This window comes from Euprymna scolopes, chromosome 31 (genome assembly GCF_053919585.1).
Source record: "Euprymna scolopes isolate OS-2025 chromosome 31, ASM5391958v1, whole genome shotgun sequence".
In the NCBI taxonomy this organism is placed as follows: domain Eukaryota; kingdom Metazoa; phylum Mollusca; class Cephalopoda; order Sepiida; family Sepiolidae; genus Euprymna; species Euprymna scolopes.
The window spans coordinates 38,505,829-38,525,827 of record NC_136512.1 but is presented as its reverse complement, the minus strand read 5'-3'; the positions used below and the strand labels follow the sequence as shown (position 1 = coordinate 38,525,827).

Here is a 19,999-nt window from a genome sequence, read left to right as displayed (position 1 = left end):
TAGTTTGTTTAAACAGTTACATTAAATTTAGCTTAAATTTGCAGTTTTTGAAAAAATTACAAGTGCAGACTTTCTTTTTGCCGCCTGTGTATGTATTATACTATGGGCCTGTGTATATATTAAATATATATGCATGTATATATATATATATATATATGTGTGTGTGTGTGTGTGTGTGTGTGTCTGTGTGTGTGTGTGTGTGTGTCAGTGTCTGCGTGTGTCTGTGTGTCTGTGTATATACCATATAAACGAGCAACCTTTTATGCTTCAGAAATCTGACCCCCAAGATCGCCATGGGCATGGAATATGTGCCTACATTAAGGATGGCTTCCCGTGTGGCAGGGATATCTCTAGAGAAGATCCTAATTTACCCTATATGTGTGGGTTGCACTTGCTAACACCACTGCATTTATATTTGCCCTCTATCGGCCCCACAACAGCGGAGTTACTATCTTTAAGAGCATATCTGAGAAAATAGACCACATACTGTCTGCACATCCCTCGGCTAACATCCACATTTGTGGTGACTCAACGTCCATAACGTAGAGTGACTGACCCATTCAAATAAGACAGACGATGAGGGGAGGTTTTGTCATGATTTTGCCATTGCTTATGACCTCACTCAGATTGTTTGCGAACCCACCCGTGTGCCCAATACATCCGGTCAATATGCAAGCCTCCTAGACCTTTTTCGCTCAACTTCCCCTGAGCTATGTTCATGTTCCGTTCATTCTCCTCTAGGATCCTCCGACCACTCCGTCGTATCAGTTAAGATAAAAACGAAATGTAAGAAGTCCCCAGATGTACCCTTCCACCGTACTGTATACCAATACTCTATGGCTGACTGGGATAGCTTCCGTACATTCATATCTGATTTACCTCGCACTCCATGTTTAAAAAGGAAGTGTCCTCTATAGTATCAGATCTGACCGAATGGTTAATTGTAGGCATAGACCAATTCATACCATCTAAAAAATTCCAACAAAAACCTAACAGCCAGCCATGGTTCTCCCCAGAATGTGCTGCTGCACACAGAAATCACTTTTCCATAGCTACCAACGTAATAGATGCACTGAGACTATAGCTGCTTTCAGGACTGCCAGCAACCACTGTAAAAGAGTAATAAAAAATGCTAGAGAGCTATATGCCCAGTCTGTTAAATCCAAGGTAGCTGATCAGCGGCTTGGTTCCCACCAGTTTTGGCAAATAACAAATAGGATCCTAAACAGAAGTGTGCGTTCTATCCCAACCATTATCAATGGACCAGAGGTCATCTCGTCAGCGTCAGAAAGGCCAAACTATTTGCAAAGAACTTTGCAGCTAATTCTACCCTATGTGACGAAGGCCATCAACTCCCCATATTTCCTCCTATAACACAGAACAAGCTAGGTAACATACAAATATCCGTGCATGAGGTCGCCAAGCTAATCAAGAACCTAGATTCCAGTACAGAAACTTGCCCTGATGGCATCCCAATTATAGTGTTAAAAAAGCTTCAACCAGAACTTGCTCCCATACTTACAAAACTATTTAAGCGCTGCCTTAAGGAGAAGTGCTTTCCGATTCCCTGGAAGACCTCCTCAGTTTGCCCTGTATTTAAGAATTCAGGTGATAAGTCATCTCCCTTTCAGTACAGGCCAATAAGTCTCCTGTGTGTCATGAGTAAGCTGCTGGAATCCATATTAAATAGAGAAGTAGTCAACCACCTCAGCAGAAATAGCCTTCTTAGTGACACGCAATATTGTTTCCATTCTGCAAGATCTACCGCAGATGTGCTGACGGTTATATCCAACAGGATTAGTGAATCTCTTGACAAAGGCTTTCTTTCTAGAGCAATTGCTCTTGACATATCAAAGGCCTTCGACAAGGTATGGCATAAGGGTCTACTTCACAAGATTTCCAGCTACGGTATAACTGGAAATGTTTTCTCAATCATTAAATCATTTCCTCCGATAGGCTCATAAGAGTAGTGGTAGATGGACGAAAATCGGAGGCCTGCAATATAAATGCTGGAGTCCCTCAGGGGTCAATCCTGGGCCCAACTCTCTTCCTGATCTACATCAATGACCTCCTTAAACACATACTTAAATCATTTGTTGACATCTATGCTGATGACACGACCATCTACAGCAACACATCAAAGGCTGTAAATGACAAAGTTCTCTCTGATTCTCTCTCCTCTGATCTCGAGTGCATGGTTCAGTGGGGGAAGACGTGGCTGGTTACCTTTAATGCATCCAAAACCAAACTCCTATCCTTACATCATCAACGCTCTGATCCCCATCTGGCATCAATTGTGATGGATGGCTCTCGTCTAGGTGAGGCCCCGTGTTTTGACAAGCTTCTGGGTTTGTCCTTTACTCCTGATCTGAAATGGAACACGTACATCAAGTCTGTTGCCAAGGTCGCTGAAAAGATCGTAGGATCCTTCTACCGCTCCAGAAGATATCTCACTACTGATGCAATTCTTTATCTATATAAAAGCCAAGTACGTCCAAGGATGGAATACTGTTGCCATATCTGGGCAGGAGCTGCTAAAAACAGCCTATCCTGCCTTGACAGAGTACAAAATAGACTTCGTGGCTTAGTGGGGAATGCCCTTTTCTCTACCCTGCAGCCTCTCACCCACAGAAGAGACGTTGCGAGCCTATCCTTGTTTTATCGTTATTTCCATGGCAGGTGCTCGTGTGAACTGCAATCTCTGGTCCCCCCTCGCCAATCTTTCACAAAAAACACCCGTCTAGCTGAATCCACTGTGAAAAATTTTCCCCACTCTATATCTGTGCCTAAATCAAAAAGTGGATTCCATGAACAAAGCTTCTTTCTTAGAACTGCACGCCTGTGGAACTCTGTTCCATCTGCCTGCTTCCCACCGGACTACAACTTGGATGTTTTCAAGTCCAACGTTAACAAGTTCCTGGTGAACCGCCACCTTAAGTAAACACTTCATCAAATCTCTACACTAACGTAATGTACTTGCAATAACCCTTATCCCAGAGTGGCTTCCGGGCCTTGATAAGTGGTGATCACTGTGTAAAAAAAAAAATTATTTTTCTATACAGCCATGCTAATATACATATAATATAAAGTCAATTCCCTATTATTTGGTATCAATGACTATTTTACTAGAAACTATATTAAAATTTGAATTCATCAGTTAACTATACCAGATATTAGTCCTTGTTGTTAAACAAAGAGAAACTATTTTTAATTGATTACTTCAAGTTAGAGCTGATTAATATTATTTAATTTATAAATAAATGCAAAGGCAAAGAAGTAGTCATTTTTTTATCCAAATTTATTCTTATTCTAACCATAGGGTAAAATATTTATTGTGGTACAGTTTTTGGTAATCACTGATTCCTTATTACTCTTCCTCTCCCCTTTTATGCTTAACATTGATGTCATCTTGTTATTTTGTTTTTTAGAAAGCAAGTTATCGTAATAATTTACTCACCATTATAATTATATTTACTTTTCAAATTATTCTTTATTTGTACATCCATTTTCTTTATACTTTCATTTACTTGTTGGTAAATTTTCCAATTAATTTTGATTGCATTAGATTTGCATATTGCCAGGCTTAAATATTTCTCTTGTCTTTATTTTTGCAGGGTGTTGTCACTAAGCTCAATTTATCAGACAGAATTTTGATTGGAGGCTTCAGGGTCATTTTTGATGTACCATCAGAATCAAAAATTAAAGTCGGGTTCACTGGAGCAATTCAAAGGGTAAACACTTTCATCTCTTTTAAATTTTTATTCCAATAAAATTCACTTCTTCCGTAACAAAGTCTGCTGCAAAGACGGTATACTCACTTTATTGGGTTAGAAAACTGACGTCTACCAAAATACCATATCTTTATAAATCTACTATTCGCCCGTACATAAAATTTTGTGCTAACATCTAGACTGGGGCAGTAACCACTACCTGTTTCTTTTAGACAGTGTGCAAAAATAGTTTCTAACCTAAAATGCCGTGCACTGTTTGTTAATCTCTAGTCTTTGTTGCTGCAGTGTTACACGCCTGTGCTTACTTTACATATACTTCTACGGAATGTGCTCTGATGGACGAACTGTATTTACATCCTCTCGACATAAATACCCCTGTCCCAGCTGAATAGCAAAACAACTCCTCCCTTCACTCTAGATATTCCTAAATGCTGGTTAATATTTTACTTTAATGGTTTCTTTCCTCCGACAGCTTGCCTTTGGAATTTCCTTCCTGTTTCCTAGGTCGTACACGCAGAAATTAAATAAAATAATAAAAATAATCAAAGCATCTCGCTAATCAACTCCCTACTCAGGTTGTCGCCTATAAATTTGAGCCATATAACAGTAACTATTTATATTTTAGTGCTAATATGCATTGTCTGGAGGTGATCCAAGGTAAAAATGAAAAAGAGAATTTTTTTTTTAATGATTTGATACTGAATACAAATCTACAAGTATTGTGTCATTCAAAAATAATTAGTTTGTTTGCAAAAGCAATTTCTTTCCATCACAAAAAATAATCAGAATTGACATCACAAAAAATAACCATAATTGACATCCAAAAAAATAACCAGAATTGACATCACAAAAAATAACCATAATTGACATAAAAAAAAATTAACCAGAATTGACATTACAAAAATAACCAGAATTGCAATAAATAGCTTCTTATCAGAAAGAAGGTAAAGTCTGTGAAGGTGGACATCCTAGGGCTGAACAGAATCATATCCCGGCTTTTTTTTTTAAGAACTTGTTCATTTTCTCGTTCTTTTTCAGGTGTACTTGAATAACAAAATATTCGACAACCTAATAGTGGACAGTGTCGACTCCCAGGGCGTCACCATCTACAACGGACCACCTTGCAAAGACAATCCATGCATGAATGGCGGCATATGTGTGCCAAAATTGAATATTGCTGAATGTCATTGCCACAAGCAGTTCACAGGACACAGATGTCAAGAAGGTAAGCAATGGCATATTTTTTTTTTTTTTTTTTTGTAGAGACAAAAAGGGACTACTTTCTTTAGAAATTATCAGTACTACCTAATCTTCCAGGTAGAATCAAAGTGTAGCATTGGTTTTATCCTCACACCTCTACAAGAAACATTTTGCCAGTTATCACGTTTTTGAAAACTGACCCGATTGAAAACAGAAGACGTTAAATTATCAAGATCTTTTTTCATCATTAAAAAAAAACAATTAAATAATGAAAAAGAAAACACCTTCTGACTTAGATAAAAGTGTGACAACAGACCCCCCCCTCCTCCCATTTTTTGATTGGCCTTATTGCCTAATTTTGTTTTGTCAACATTTTTTTGTTAAAATAAAATATATAAATCAAAGTGTAGTATATGTTCTGATACTACATTTCATCTTATGTCATTAGTCAGCGAGACAGAAATCCTTCTATATTGAGGATAATTTTACTTTTACCTCAATCTAGATTTCCCCTTTTGGAATAAGCAAGTGAATGTGAGCACAAATAATAAAAATTTTAATAACTTTAATAATTAGCCAAAAAATGTGATTATGCAGAAAAATTGCAGAACAGAACAAGGCTGTCGTGCAACGCTGGTTGGAGGCAAATAATATTTTAACAAAATTTTGAATACATTTCAAACAAATGAAAAAGGAGATCCATGCACTCATCAGTTCTTTCTTTCTTTTTGTTTTAAAAGGGGTGAAGGTAGGAGACTATCCTCCAACCAGTGTGAATGATGCCTCTCTGGCTAGCTGGTTGAAAACTTATGTGGTCAATAAGCAAAGACTAAATCAAATCTACAAATAGCTTGAGAAAGAGGAAATAAGTGGAAATGTGAATGTCTCAACTCCTAAAAGAAATATCAGATGTCTCAGAGATTTGGAATTCCAACCAAAATTCAGTTCCACATTCGCTCAATGATTTTTTTATTGAACTCAATATTTTTTTTTATTGAACTCAATAATTTTTTTGTTATTGAACTCAATATTTTTTTATTGAACTCCATATTTTTTTTATTGAACTCAATAATTTTTTATTGAACTCAATAATATTTTTTATTGAACTCAATATTTTTGTTATTGAACTCCATATTTTTTTTATTGAACTCAATAATTTTTTATTGAACTCAATAATATTTTTTATTGAACTCAATATTTTTTTTATTGAACTAAATATTTTTTTTTTGAACTCAATAATTTTTTATTGAAATCAATAATTTTTTATTATTGAACTCAATAATTTCTTTTATTGAACTCAATAATTTCTTTTATTGAACTCAATAATTTTTTTTATTGAACTCAATAATTTTTCTTTTATTGAGCTCAAAATTTTTCTTTTATTGAACTCAATAATTTCTTTTATTGAACTCAATAATTTCTTTTATTGAACTCAATATGTTTTATTATTGAACTCAATATTTTTTATTGAACTCAATTTTTTTTATTGAACTCAATAATTTCTTTTATTGAACTCAATAATTTCTTTTATTGAACTCAATAATTTCTTTTATTGAACTCAATATGTTTTATTATTGAACTCAATATTTTTTATTGAACTCAATTTTTTTTATTGAACTCAATAATTTCTTTTATTGAACTCAATAATTTCTTTTATTGAACTCAATAATTTCTTTTATTGAACTCAATAATTTCTTTTATTGAACTCAATAATTTCTTTTATTGAACTCAATAATTTCTTTTATTGAACTCAATAATTTCTTTTATTGAACTCAATAATTTCTTTTATTGAACTCAATAATTTCTTTTATTGAACTCAATAATTTCTTTTATTGAACTCAATAATTTTTTTTATTGAACTCAATATGTTTTATTGAACTCAATATGTTTTATTGAACTCAATATGTTTTATTGAACTCAATATGTTTTATTATTGAACTCAATATTTTTTATTGAACTCAATAATTTCTTTTATTGAACTCAATAATTTCTTTTATTGAACTCAATAATTTCTTTTATTGAACTCAATAATTTCTTTTATTGAACTCAATATGTTTTATTATTGAACTCAATATTTTTTATTGAACTCAATATTTTTTTATTGAACTCAATATTTTTTTATTGAACTCAATAATTTTTTTATTGAACTCAATAATTTTTTTATTGAACTCAATAATTTTTGTATTGGACTCAATAATTTTTTTATTGAACTCAATAATTTTTGTATTGGACTCAATAATTTTTTTATTGAACTCAATAATTATTTTTATTAGACTCAATAATTTCTTTTTATTGAACTCAATATTTCTTTTTATTGAACTCAATATTTTTTTTATTGAACTCAATAATTGTTTTATTGAACTCAATAATTTTTTTATTGAACTCAATAATTACTTTTATTAGACTCAATAATTTCTTTTTATTGAACTCAATAATTTCTTTTTATTGAACTCAATATTTCTTTTTATTGAACTCAATATTTTTTTTTATTGAACTCAATAATTGTTTTATTGAACTCAATAATTTTTTTATTGAACTCAATAATTATTTTTATTAGACTCAATAATTTCTTTTTATTGAACTCAATATTTTTTTATTGGACTCAATAATTTTTTTTTATTGAACTCAATAATTTTTTTTATTGAACTCAATAATTTTTCTTATTGAACTCAATAATTTTTTTATTGAACTCAATAATTTTTTTATTGAACTCAATAATTTTTTTATTAGACTCAATAATTTCTTTTATTGAACTCAATATGTTTTATTATTGAACTCAATATTTTTTATTGAACTCAATAATTTCTTTTATTGAACTCAATAATTTCTTTTATTGAACTCAATAATTTCTTTTATTGAACTCAATAATTTCTTTTATTGAACTCAATATGTTTTATTATTGAACTCAATATTTTTTATTGAACTCAATAATTTTTTATTGAACTCAATATGTTTTATTATTGAACTCAATATTTTTTATTGAACTCAATAATTTTTTATTGAACTCAATATGTTTTATTATTGAACTCAATATTTTTTATTGAACTCAATAATTTTTTATTGAACTCAATATGTTTTATTATTGAACTCAATATTTTTTATTGAACTCAATAATTTTTTATTGAACTCAATATTTTTTATTGAACTCAATAATTTTTTATTGAACTCAATATGTTTTATTATTGAACTCAATATTTTTTATTGAACTCAATAATTTTTTATTGAACTCAATATGTTTTATTATTGAACTCAATATTTTTTATTGAACTCAATAATTTTTTATTGAACTCAATATTTTTTATTGAACTCAATATTTTTTTATTGAACTCAATATTTGTTTATTGGACTCAATAATTTTTTTATTGAACTCAATAATTTGTTTTTATTGAACTCAATAATTGTTTTTTATTGAACTCAATATTTTTTTTATTGGACTCAATAATTTCTTTTATTGAACTCAATATTTTTTTTATTGAACTCAATAATTTGTTTTTATTGAACTCAATATTTTTTTTATTGAACTCAATAATTTTTTTTATTGAACTCAATATTTTTTTTTATTGAACTCAATTTTTTTTATTGAACTCAATATTTTTTTTTATTGAACTCAATATTTTTTTTTATTGAACTCAATAATTTTTTTATTGAACTCAATAATTTTTTTTATTGAACTCAATAATTTTTTTATTGAACTCAATAATTTTTTTATTGAACTCAATAATTTTTTCATTAGACTCAATAATTTCTTTTATTGAACTCAATATGTTTTATTATTGAACTCAATATTTTTTATTGAACTCAATAATTTCTTTTATTGAACTCAATAATTTCTTTTATTGAACTCAATAATTTCTTTTATTGAACTCAATAATTTCTTTTATTGAACTCAATATGTTTTATTATTGAACTCAATATTTTTTATTGAACTCAATAATTTTTTATTGAACTCAATATGTTTTATTATTGAACTCAATATTTTTTATTGAACTCAATAATTTTTTATTGAACTCAATATTTTTTATTGAACTCAATGTTTTTTATTGAACTCAATATTTTTTTATTGGACTCAATAATTGTTTTATTGAACTCAATAATTTGTTTTTATTGAATTCAATAATTTTTTTTTTATTGGACTCAATATTTTTTTTATTGGACTCAATAATTTCTTTTATTGAACTCAATATTTTTTTTTATTGAACTCAATAATTTGTTTTTATTGAACTCAATATTTTTTTTATTGAACTCAATAATTTTTTTTATTGAACTCAATATTTTTTTTTATTGAACTCAATAATTGTTTTTTATTGAACTCAATATTTTTTTTTATTGGACTCAATATTTTTTTTATTGGACTCAATAATTTCTTTTATTGAACTCAATATCTTTTTTATTGAACTCAATAATTTGTTTTTATTGAACTCAATATTTTTTTTATTGAACTAAATAATTTTTTTATTGAACTCAATATTTTTTTTTATTGAACTCAATAATTGTTTTTTATTGAACTCAATATTTTTTTTTATTGAACTCAATATTTTTTTTTATTGAACTCAATAATTTTTTTTATTGAACTCAATATTTTTTTTTATTGAACTCAATAATTGTTTTATTGAACTCAATAATTTTTTTTATTGAACTCAATAATTTGTTTTATTGAACTCAATAATTGTTTTATTGAACTCAATAATTTTTTTTATTGAACTCAATAATTGTTTTATTGAACTCAATAATTTTTATATTGAACTCAATAATTGTTTTATTGAACTCAATAATTTTTTTTATTGAACTCAATAATTTTTTTTATTAAACTCAATAATTTTTTTATTGAACTCAATAATTTTTTTTATTGAACTCAATAATTGTTTTATTGAACTCAATAATTTTTTTTATTGAACTCAATAATTGTTTTATTGAACTCAATAATTTTTTTTATTGAACTCAATATTTTTTTTATTAAACTCAATAATTGTTTTATTGAACTCAATAATTTTTTTTATTGAACTCAATAATTGTTTTATTGAACTCAATAATTTTTTTATTGAACTCAATAATTGTTTTATTGAACTCAATAATTTTTTTTATTGAACTCAAAAAATTTTTTTATTAAACTCTATAATTTTTTTATTGAACTCAATAATTTTTTTTATTGAACTCAATAATTGTTTTATTGAACTCAATAATTTTTTTTATTGAACTCAATAATTTTTTTATTAAACTCAATAATTGTTTTATTGAACTCAATAATTTTTTTATTAAACTCAATAATTGTTTTATTGAACTCAATAATTTTTTTATTAAACTCAATAATTGTTTTATTGAACTCAATAATTTTTTATTGAACTCAATAATTTTTTATTGAACTCAATAATTTTTTTATTAAACTCAATAATTGTTTTATTGAACTCAATAATTTTTTTTATTAAACTCAATAATTGTTTTATTGAACTCAATAATTTTTTTTATTGAACTCAATAATTGTTTTATTGAACTCAATAATTTTTTTATTGAACTCAATAATTGTTTTATTGAACTCAATAATTTTTTTTATTGAACTCAATAATTTTTTTTATTAAACTCAATAATTTTTTTATTGAACTCAATAATTTTTTTTATTGAACTCAATAATTGTTTTATTGAACTCAATAATTTTTTTTATTTAACTCAATATTTTTTTTATTGAACTCAATAATTGTTTTATTGAACTCAATAATTTTTTTATTGAACTCAATAATTGTTTTATTGAACTCAATAATTTTTTTATTGAACTCAATAATTTTTTTTATTGAACTCAATATTTTTTTTTATTGAACTCAATAATTTTTTTTATTGAACTCAATAATTTTTTTTTATTGGACTCAATATTTTTTTTATTGAACTCAATAATTTTTTTTATTTAACTCAATAATTTTTTTTATTGAACTCAATAATTTTTTTTATTGAACTCAGTAATTTTTTTTATTGAACTCAATAATTTGTTTTTATTGAACTCAATATTTTTTTTTATTGAACTAAATAATTTTTTTTATTGAACTCAATATTTTTTTTTATTGAACTCAATAATTGTTTTTTATTGAACTCAATATTTTTTTTTATTGAACTCAATATTTTTTTTTATTGAACTCAATAATTTTTTTTATTGAACTCAATATTTTTTTTTATTGAACTCAATAATTGTTTTATTGAACTCAATAATTTTTTTTATTGAACTCAATAATTTTTTTTATTGAACTCAATAATTGTTTTATTGAACTCAATAATTTTTTTTATTGAACTCAATAATTGTTTTATTGAACTCAATAATTTTTTTATTGAACTCAATAATTGTTTTATTGAACTCAATAATTTTTTTATTGAACTCAATAATTTTTTTTATTAAACTCAATAATTTTTTTATTGAACTCAATAATTTTTTTATTGAACTCAATAATTGTTTTATTGAACTCAATAATTTTTTTTATTGAACTCAATAATTGTTTTATTGAACTCAATAATTTTTTTTATTGAACTCAATATTTTTTTTATTAAACTCAATAATTGTTTTATTGAACTCAATAATTTTTTTTATTGAACTCAATAATTGTTTTATTGAACTCAATAATTTTTTTATTGAACTCAATAATTGTTTTATTGAACTCAATAATTTTTTTTATTGAACTCAAAAAATTTTTTTATTAAACTCTATAATTTTTTTATTGAACTCAATAATTTTTTTTATTGAACTCAATAATTGTTTTATTGAACTCAATAATTTTTTTTATTGAACTCAATATTTTTTTTATTAAACTCAATAATTGTTTTATTGAACTCAAAAAATTTTTTTATTAAACTCTATAATTTTTTTATTGAACTCAATAATTTTTTTTATTGAACTCAATAATTGTTTTATTGAACTCAATAATTTTTTTTATTGAACTCAATAATATTTTTATTAAACTCAATAATTGTTTTATTGAACTCAATAATTTTTTTATTAAACTCAATAATTGTTTTATTGAACTCAATAATTTTTTTATTAAACTCAATAATTGTTTTATTGAACTCAATAATTTTTTATTGAACTCAATAATTTTTTATTGAACTCAATAATTTTTTTATTAAACTCAATAATTGTTTTATTGAACTCAATAATTTTTTTTTTAAACTCAATAATTGTTTTATTGAACTCAATAATTTTTTTTATTGAACTCAATAATTGTTTTATTGAACTCAATAATTTTTTTATTGAACTCAATAATTGTTTTATTGAACTCAATAATTTTTTTTATTGAACTCAATAATTTTTTTTATTAAACTCAATAATTTTTTTATTGAACTCAATAATTTTTTTTATTGAACTCAATAATTTTTTTTATTGAACTCAATAATTTTTTTTATTGAACTCAATAATTGTTTTATTGAACTCAATAATTGTTTTATTGAACTCAATAAAATTTTTATTGAACTCAATAATTTTTTTTATTGAACTCAATAATTTTTTTTATTGAACTCAATAATTTTTTTTATTGAACTCAATAATTTTTTTTATTGAACTCAATATTTTTTTATTGAACCCAATAATTTTTTTTATTGAACTCAATAATTTTTTTTATTGAACTCAATAATTTTTTTTATTGAACTCAATAATTTTTTTTATTGAACTCAATAATTTTTTTATTGAACTCAATATTTTTTTTTATTGAACTCAATAATTTTTTTTATTGAACTCAATAATTTTTTTCATTGAACTCAATAATTTTTTTTATTGAACTCAATATTTTTTTTATTGAGCTCAATAATAATTCAGATTTATTCATGTCCCATCACAATGTAATCATGTTTGCAAACACAATGTTGAGCCTGGTCAATACCCGATGAGTAACAATTATCTCTCTTGACCGGAATATACATTATATATAGATATTATATATAGATATTATATATAGATATTATATATAGATATTATACAATATCTCTTATGAGGGACCAGTATCCCCCAGGAAGTTTCCCACACACTCACGTTTTTTTTTAGTTTGATTTCATTTTCTCATATTTATTTTCATATTAAATTTCCGAATAGAACCCATTATTCAATCAACGAGAGTAGATTGCTTTCATTCTGTCAGACATGAAAAAGAAGCAGTCTTAAGTAATTCTTGATATAGACCTAGGTTTAAGCCTTTAATCTTCTAATTATTTTTAGCACTTTATCCGTTGCACCATAGACTCATGTGGACAATTCCACTATGAAATTTTGGAGCTTTAAACCTTTTTTTTTTCTTCTTTATTTTTTATTTTTATTTTATTTACTACTTATTAATATATATATACCATCCAAGATGAGGGCAGTAGTCCGAAAATTCCAAATAATTCAAATTATTAATCCTCATCTACAAAATTTCGGAGCATAACATTTCATTTCTTTCTGTTCTTCAGCTATGGACTCCAAAATGCACATAAAATTTGAAGGCGATACCTTTTTGGAATACCTTAATGGACTAGATCACAAGTAAGTCTCTTTCTTATTTACTTTGTCCAGCAATCATTTCAGTTACATCAAGCCTCTTATGAAATGCATAAGGCACCTAGAGTGCTCAGAGTTGTAAACCTTGTGCCAGACTAATGCTGGTGCAGACAAAAATAAAACAACAGATTGATATTTATAGCAAAATCAATAGATATGAGTATACACATTATGAAATAAACAAATGGATACCATTTCAAAGGATATTCTTTGACCTCATCGATGGTTTGTTGTTTATTTGCCATTTTTTCTAGTAAGTCCAACCATAGAATTTTCTCCCATGTTTTCCTTGGCTATCCTCTGCCAACTGACCTTGCTATCTCAACTGCTCTATATCTACTACAGACCTTGTTACATAAGCTGTTGTATATCTATTATATATATTTTTTATTCTATATGCTATTGTATAGCTATTATATATATTATTATTTTATATGCTGTTGTATATCTATTATATATATTTTTATTTTATATGCTGTTGTATATCTATTATCATTTGTTGTATATTTATTATTATATTATTATTATAAATGCTATTTCAACTGTTCTACATATGTTACCGACCCTGCTATCTCAACTGTTCTACATTATTTAGAACATCAAAGGATTTTATTTCTTTTCATTAGAAATGTATTGTTTCTTTTGTTGTTTTGTTTTAAAAATCTTTTTAATTCTATTTTCAGAAAAACTTCGCAGCAAATGAACAAATTCCGTCTACGTTTCAAGACTAAAAAGAAGAATGGCTTGTTATTTATCATGAGTAATGGAGATACGGTTCGACAGGATTATCTCGCTATGGCCATCGCCCGAGGAAAAGTGCAGATCAGTTACAATCTGGGAGCACAAACAGAAAATAACATACACATCATCCGATCGCCATTGAAAATTAATAATAATAAGTGGCATATAGTAGAGTTCGAACGGTAAGTTAACAATCATTTGACCACGCCCACATCGTTGGCTCATTACAATCCGACAAGAATAATTTGAGTTCCGTTCCAATTAAAATTAAGTTATCGCCGTAAACTTTCTATGTAATTCTATTCTTTATGAACACTTTCATTAAAAAACAAAAAAACAAACATTGTTCTTCACAAACAAAAAAAAAAAAACAGGAAAATGTCAATATAAACGTTAATCTCTACTTTTAGAAACAGTCAATCAATGAAGATTATCTGTGGTCCCCACGACAAAAGGAGGGTGGACCTGTAAATTCACCTTTGTCCATTTGTCCGTCCGTCCGTCCGTTTGTCTGTCCGTACTTTTCTCAATAACTATGCCTTGGAATTTTTTGAAATTTTGCACAAACATTAAACATGATATGAGTAAAAAAGTAATAGAACGGATTTTCCGGGAAAACTCCGGTTGCCCCCTATGGGTACCTTTCGGGTTAAAATTGCTAAAATTGACCACTTTTGTGCTTATTAAAAAAATATTGATGCCTTGGATTTTTATAAAAGTTGTAACTAACTGATTTCTATATCATTTTGTTTGTCCATACTCTTGGGTGTGTCACAGGGTCTCTTTTAGGGCTTAATAAAAACACTCCATTTTGGGGACTATTTTACCATATTTGTCCAAAATTTTCTGTCTATGTCTATTTAGCAGTTTTGCATGGTGCTGAACTCAAATTTAAATATGCTAAGACCTTGGGGACTTTTGGGGCTAAATGGAGGGGGGTGCAAATGATGGACTTAGTCATTTCTTTTTTTTGCATGATGCAGAACTCAAATTTACATATGTTAAGACCTAAAACTGCACCGTTTGTTCATTTTCACCAGGATTTGACGTCCCCTGAGGACTTTTGGGGCTAAATGGGCTGGGGGTGAGGGGCAAATGCTGAACTTCGTCATTTTTTCATGCCTCGTTCACTGTAAACTCACGGGGGACCATGCATGCTTCACTTGTTTTCCTTTAAAGTACAGATGTCGCTTTACCCCCTCCGCCTAAAAAAAAGATAGTTTGATAGGAAAATTAGAAGTCATTTTCCCTAAGTATTGTTTGCCTATTCGAATCCGAGAAAAATACCTTTAATTTTGTCTCTTATTAAAATTATGGGATCAATTAGTGTTGAGGTAAACTAGAATAAGGAAATACCAAAAAGGACACATTTTGGGTTAACACGGGTTTCTTTTACTTCTGGTTGAACTAGAAACAAACAATGCGTGTTTACTTAGCAGGGTTATTGTTTTTTATGAAAGAAGCGTTTTGTAAACTTTGATTTATTAAAAAAATAAATTTTAATAACAAACTTTTTATTAAACAATGAGATGGTTTACAAAAATTTGTTTATAGATTCTATTTAAAAATATGTTTGTAATTTTAGTTATCATTTTGTTAAATTAGAACTTTTTAATTAAAACTATGCCTGTCAATATGTTTTAAAATCATGCTTGTCAATGTTTTACAAGAAATACTTAAATGAATATTGAATTTTATGAAAAACAGGCACACAGAAAATGCAGTTTACAAAACGGTCCTTGTCCTTTTGGCTAGGAGCAAAGTGTATAATCTGATATTTGCCCTTCTATGCAATGCTTTTTTAAAAATATTTGTTTTGTTTATTTATGATACAATGTTTTGTAAAAAAAAAATATGTATTTTTCATTATTTCATGCTATTTCATTATTCAATATACACTTTTTTTTGTAAATCGTCAAAGTTTAAAAAACAAAAAAATTGTATACCATTTTTTTCCACCATCGACATAATGTGAATGGTTTTGTTTAAATTTGCTTCGGATTTTATACATTTTGTTTAATAATATGTTTGTAATGTTTCTTTTTTTTATTTCCAAAATACTTTTTTATGAACCTCCATGGTTTAGAAATCAAAATTTTTTTGTAATTAAATTAATATATACATATAAAAATTATGGCATTGTACCTCGTGAATCCCTGACCCACACCATTATCAGCAAAATCATACTCCTTCACCATAGAGGTTCATAAATGCCAGAATATTTTCTACTCTAATAACTTATTTCCTTGCATCCCTTCCTTTTGGAATTCCTTCCTTACTCCCCAATTGTATCGAAATATAGAAATTTATATGTAATGTAAATAAACATCTTGCTATCAATTTATCACCTTGTTTGGGTCGAAGAAAATTAACAAAAAATATTTTAAAAACTAAAAAAAAAAGTCAAGTAAAGAAAAATAATTTCAATGAGATTTGAATTTTTGTTTCTTTTAGAAACCAGGCAGATGGTCAGCTAAAAGTAGATGATACAAATCCTGTGACTGGATCATCGGACAATAGTGCCAACAAACTCGATACAGATGGAGAATTATGGATAGGTAAGTATTACCTTGAATTGAAATTAATGCATCTTAAAATGGAGTACTGTTGCCATAACTAGGGAGGAGCTGTTCAGAGCACCTTTTCTTACCTTCACAGGGTAGACAATCAGCTTTGAAATCTAGTGGGCGATGCCCTTTATTCCTCCCTACTACCTCTTTTTAACAGAAGAGACGTTGCGATCCTATCTCTGCTCTAATCTTATCTTTATGGCAGATGCTCGACTGAGCTTCAATCTATGGTCATCTCCTGCAGTAATCATACACAACAAACACTCATCTAGCTACAAGCAGTCAACAATTTCTTCTAACCTTTATCTGTGCCTAAACGGTAATTCCATGAGCAAAGTTTCTTTCCTAGAACTGCATGTTTGTAGGACACAATACCACGGGGCTGCTTCCCAACTGATTATTACATGGTCGTTTTCAAGTCCAATGTAAACAAAATCTTGTTGAGCCATCTATATATATAAAGGGCAAAATAGGCATGTGCAGTTGTGTATGTCCCTGAAAGGCTTTTTGCATTGGGGTTCTTGTGTCGGTTAGATTCCAGGAGAAGTTTTCTTATATTTCCCAGATTATGATATCTCAGATTTGCAAACGAACACTGTTTCTTTCATTTTTTTTTTTATCGAGTTTTAAAAATTCCCGCCATCTTATCTTGTCAGCTGTTTGTTTGTCTTTTTCGTATAAATAAAGTGAAACTAATCAAACGCAACTGCCAGTGTCTGGCCTTCGCCCAGGTAGTATCTGTTCTGTAATTCGTCCTAGGTCAATGTGGGGAAAACCCTTCATACTGAGACAATTACTATTTATTTTGACACTGCCAGAGTGCCCTTTTTTTGGGCCTATCTGCTGGATTTCCCCCACATTAAAAACAACCTTTCTGGGAGGTTTAAAAGCAACGCCATTTCTGCAAGTCATCTTTTTGATTGACTACGTTTAATTTGAACGCTTTACACTTCCAGTCGCATCATGGAGTAGTGGTAAGACCAAATTTTCTTTGATTTTCTTTTCCTCCTTCACGTCATGAGTTCGAGCCTGTCTGCGTACTACCATTTTTTTTTTTTTTTTTGCTCAACAAAAACCTACAAACACCCGGGCAATGCCGGGTATCCAGGCTAGTCCTCTTATATAATCAAATTCTATCCAATTTCCACTACTACATATCATCCTAGTGTTATTTCATCAATCACTTGGCATTCATTAACCCTTATACTTAAGTAGCCATTAGGCCTTGATAGTAATGAAAGATCCATTTTCATCAGTGTGTCTTCATCTCTTGCCTGTCTATTGATAAACCCACTCAGGCGTTGATATTTATAAAACAATCTTATTACCAAGAGAAGAAGTCACAGAAAACATCAGAGAGACAGTTTACTTCTGTACGCATGAGAGAAAGAGAGAACGATGGACGGACAGATATATCGATGACTTGTCCTACTGCACCTAGTTACATTGTGTATGCACTTCCATTGGGTATAGCAGTCTGGATATGACCTGATTGAAGTCTTGCTCGCCAAGAGACAGACGATTTCCACCTGGAAATCACATAGTTTCATTAATTTCAATCTGGAGTCACCTCTGACCCTTAAGTGTCACTCAAACTTTTCTACTGAAACCGGCCCTCGTTATGTAACATATTTTGTTAACATTGTATGCTCAAACCCCAGTCCCACTAGAAGATAAATAGCCAGACATATTGATAGACAGATAGCTCATCACGTGACATATTTTGTGTGCCTTCACTTTAATTCATTCTGATACGTCTTTCCTGTTCCATTACTACTATTCTTTGTTTGCACTGGTCATATTTATTTACCTTTATTTGGTCTCTTGTATTCTGTTATTTGAAATAAGAAGAACCAACACGTTTACTATTAAAGGGGACGTTCAGATCCTTTTTTTAAGAGCTACAGGTTTTATATATTTTTATATTTATTTGGTGTCATTTATTCATGTTTTTGTTGGTGCATATGGCAACACCAGACACAGGCTTATTTTATCTCATAAAGATAGCGTTTATTCTATGTATAAAAATAACAGTACACTATCTTAGATATTGTACATGCTAGATATTTTCAATAAAAAATGCTTACCAGTTTTTCTTTCAACGGCATATAGCTTGGAAACCAAAACTTAAATATAGACAATAATCTTGAAGTCATGCCCATTATTTGTTGAACATCGTGTATAAATAAGTCAGTAATATTTAACAAAATGTTTTATTTTTTATTCCCATAGGAGGAAAGAAAAGTCTTCCCCGAGGCCTTCCTAAGGAATATTATGATGGTTTTGATGGTTGCATAGATTTCTTTGAAATTGATGGTCAACGTCTAAACTTGGAAACGGACAGAAAAGGCGACATCAGTCAGATCCGATATTGCCGCTAAAATGCCTTCTAAATTGACCCAAGTTCCTTTTATTGCAACAAGCCACTGGCGTTAGCGGATTCTGCACTTCTTATGACAAGTGTGTGCATATTTATATATACATATATGTATATAAATATATATATACATATATATATGTATAAAAATCTACCACCTGAGCATATACAATAATAGCCTATCGTACAGAAGAAAGAAAGGAACTTTTGGGTTAGTTTTTTTTTATGGGAAAAACAAAAAAAAATTGTGAAAGATATAATAATCCAGATAAAAAAAAACAGAAGAACTCGTTTATATATGGAAAACAAAAAAAAAAAGTGAAAGCGATAAAAGGTCAGTGTTTGTTTTGTGTGTTGGTCTTTTAAACTCCTTAAAACTGACGATGAAGACTGTACTTCTTCGAAATGTGAACAATGGAGTTTGAAGTGAAAGCAAACTGGATTGTTGATGTTGAATAAGGAAAGATGGTGGTGAGGAAATGAAATCAACATGATTATGATAAAACACACAAACATGGTGAAATGAACGAGAGAATCGGTTCACAAAGAAACGAAATAAAATAGAAACGATTCAGCCTGACTTTCGTTCTTTGTGTTGAGTAAGAACTAAAAGAAACCGAATTCTGTATAAAGGATTGGTGCTGAAACTCTGACCAAAAAGAGCAGAATGAAGAAAAACAATAAAAAAAATATATATATATATATATATATATATATATATATATATATATATATATATATATATACATAAACATTAAAGCCATTGTTTCAATACAAGAATACATATATAAAAATGGAGGAAAATCAATGAACCATTTTGTTGTCTTTTTTCAACACTTTCCGAATATATATATATATATATATATATATATATATATAT

At 28.3% G+C, this 19,999-nt stretch overlaps 1 protein-coding gene across 13 annotated transcripts in view; it reads left to right on the top strand.

Moving 5' to 3' along the window:
* Positions 1–19,787, top strand: part of LOC145255699 (agrin-like) — a 2,182,525-nt gene extending 2,162,738 nt beyond the window's left edge. For all 13 annotated transcript variants that reach the window (XM_080114282.1, XM_080114279.1, XM_080114278.1 and 10 more), the window contains 6 exons: positions 3,615–3,731; positions 4,770–4,956; positions 13,344–13,416; positions 14,115–14,354; positions 16,627–16,730; positions 18,975–19,787. In XM_080114282.1, the coding sequence (XP_079970408.1) occupies positions 3,615–3,731; positions 4,770–4,956; positions 13,344–13,416; positions 14,115–14,354; positions 16,627–16,730; positions 18,975–19,123 (870 nt within the window). In that variant the 3' untranslated portion in view covers positions 19,124–19,787. The remainder of the gene's footprint in view (positions 1–3,614; positions 3,732–4,769; positions 4,957–13,343; positions 13,417–14,114; positions 14,355–16,626; positions 16,731–18,974) is intronic.
* Positions 19,788–19,999: the final 212 nt, after the last annotated feature.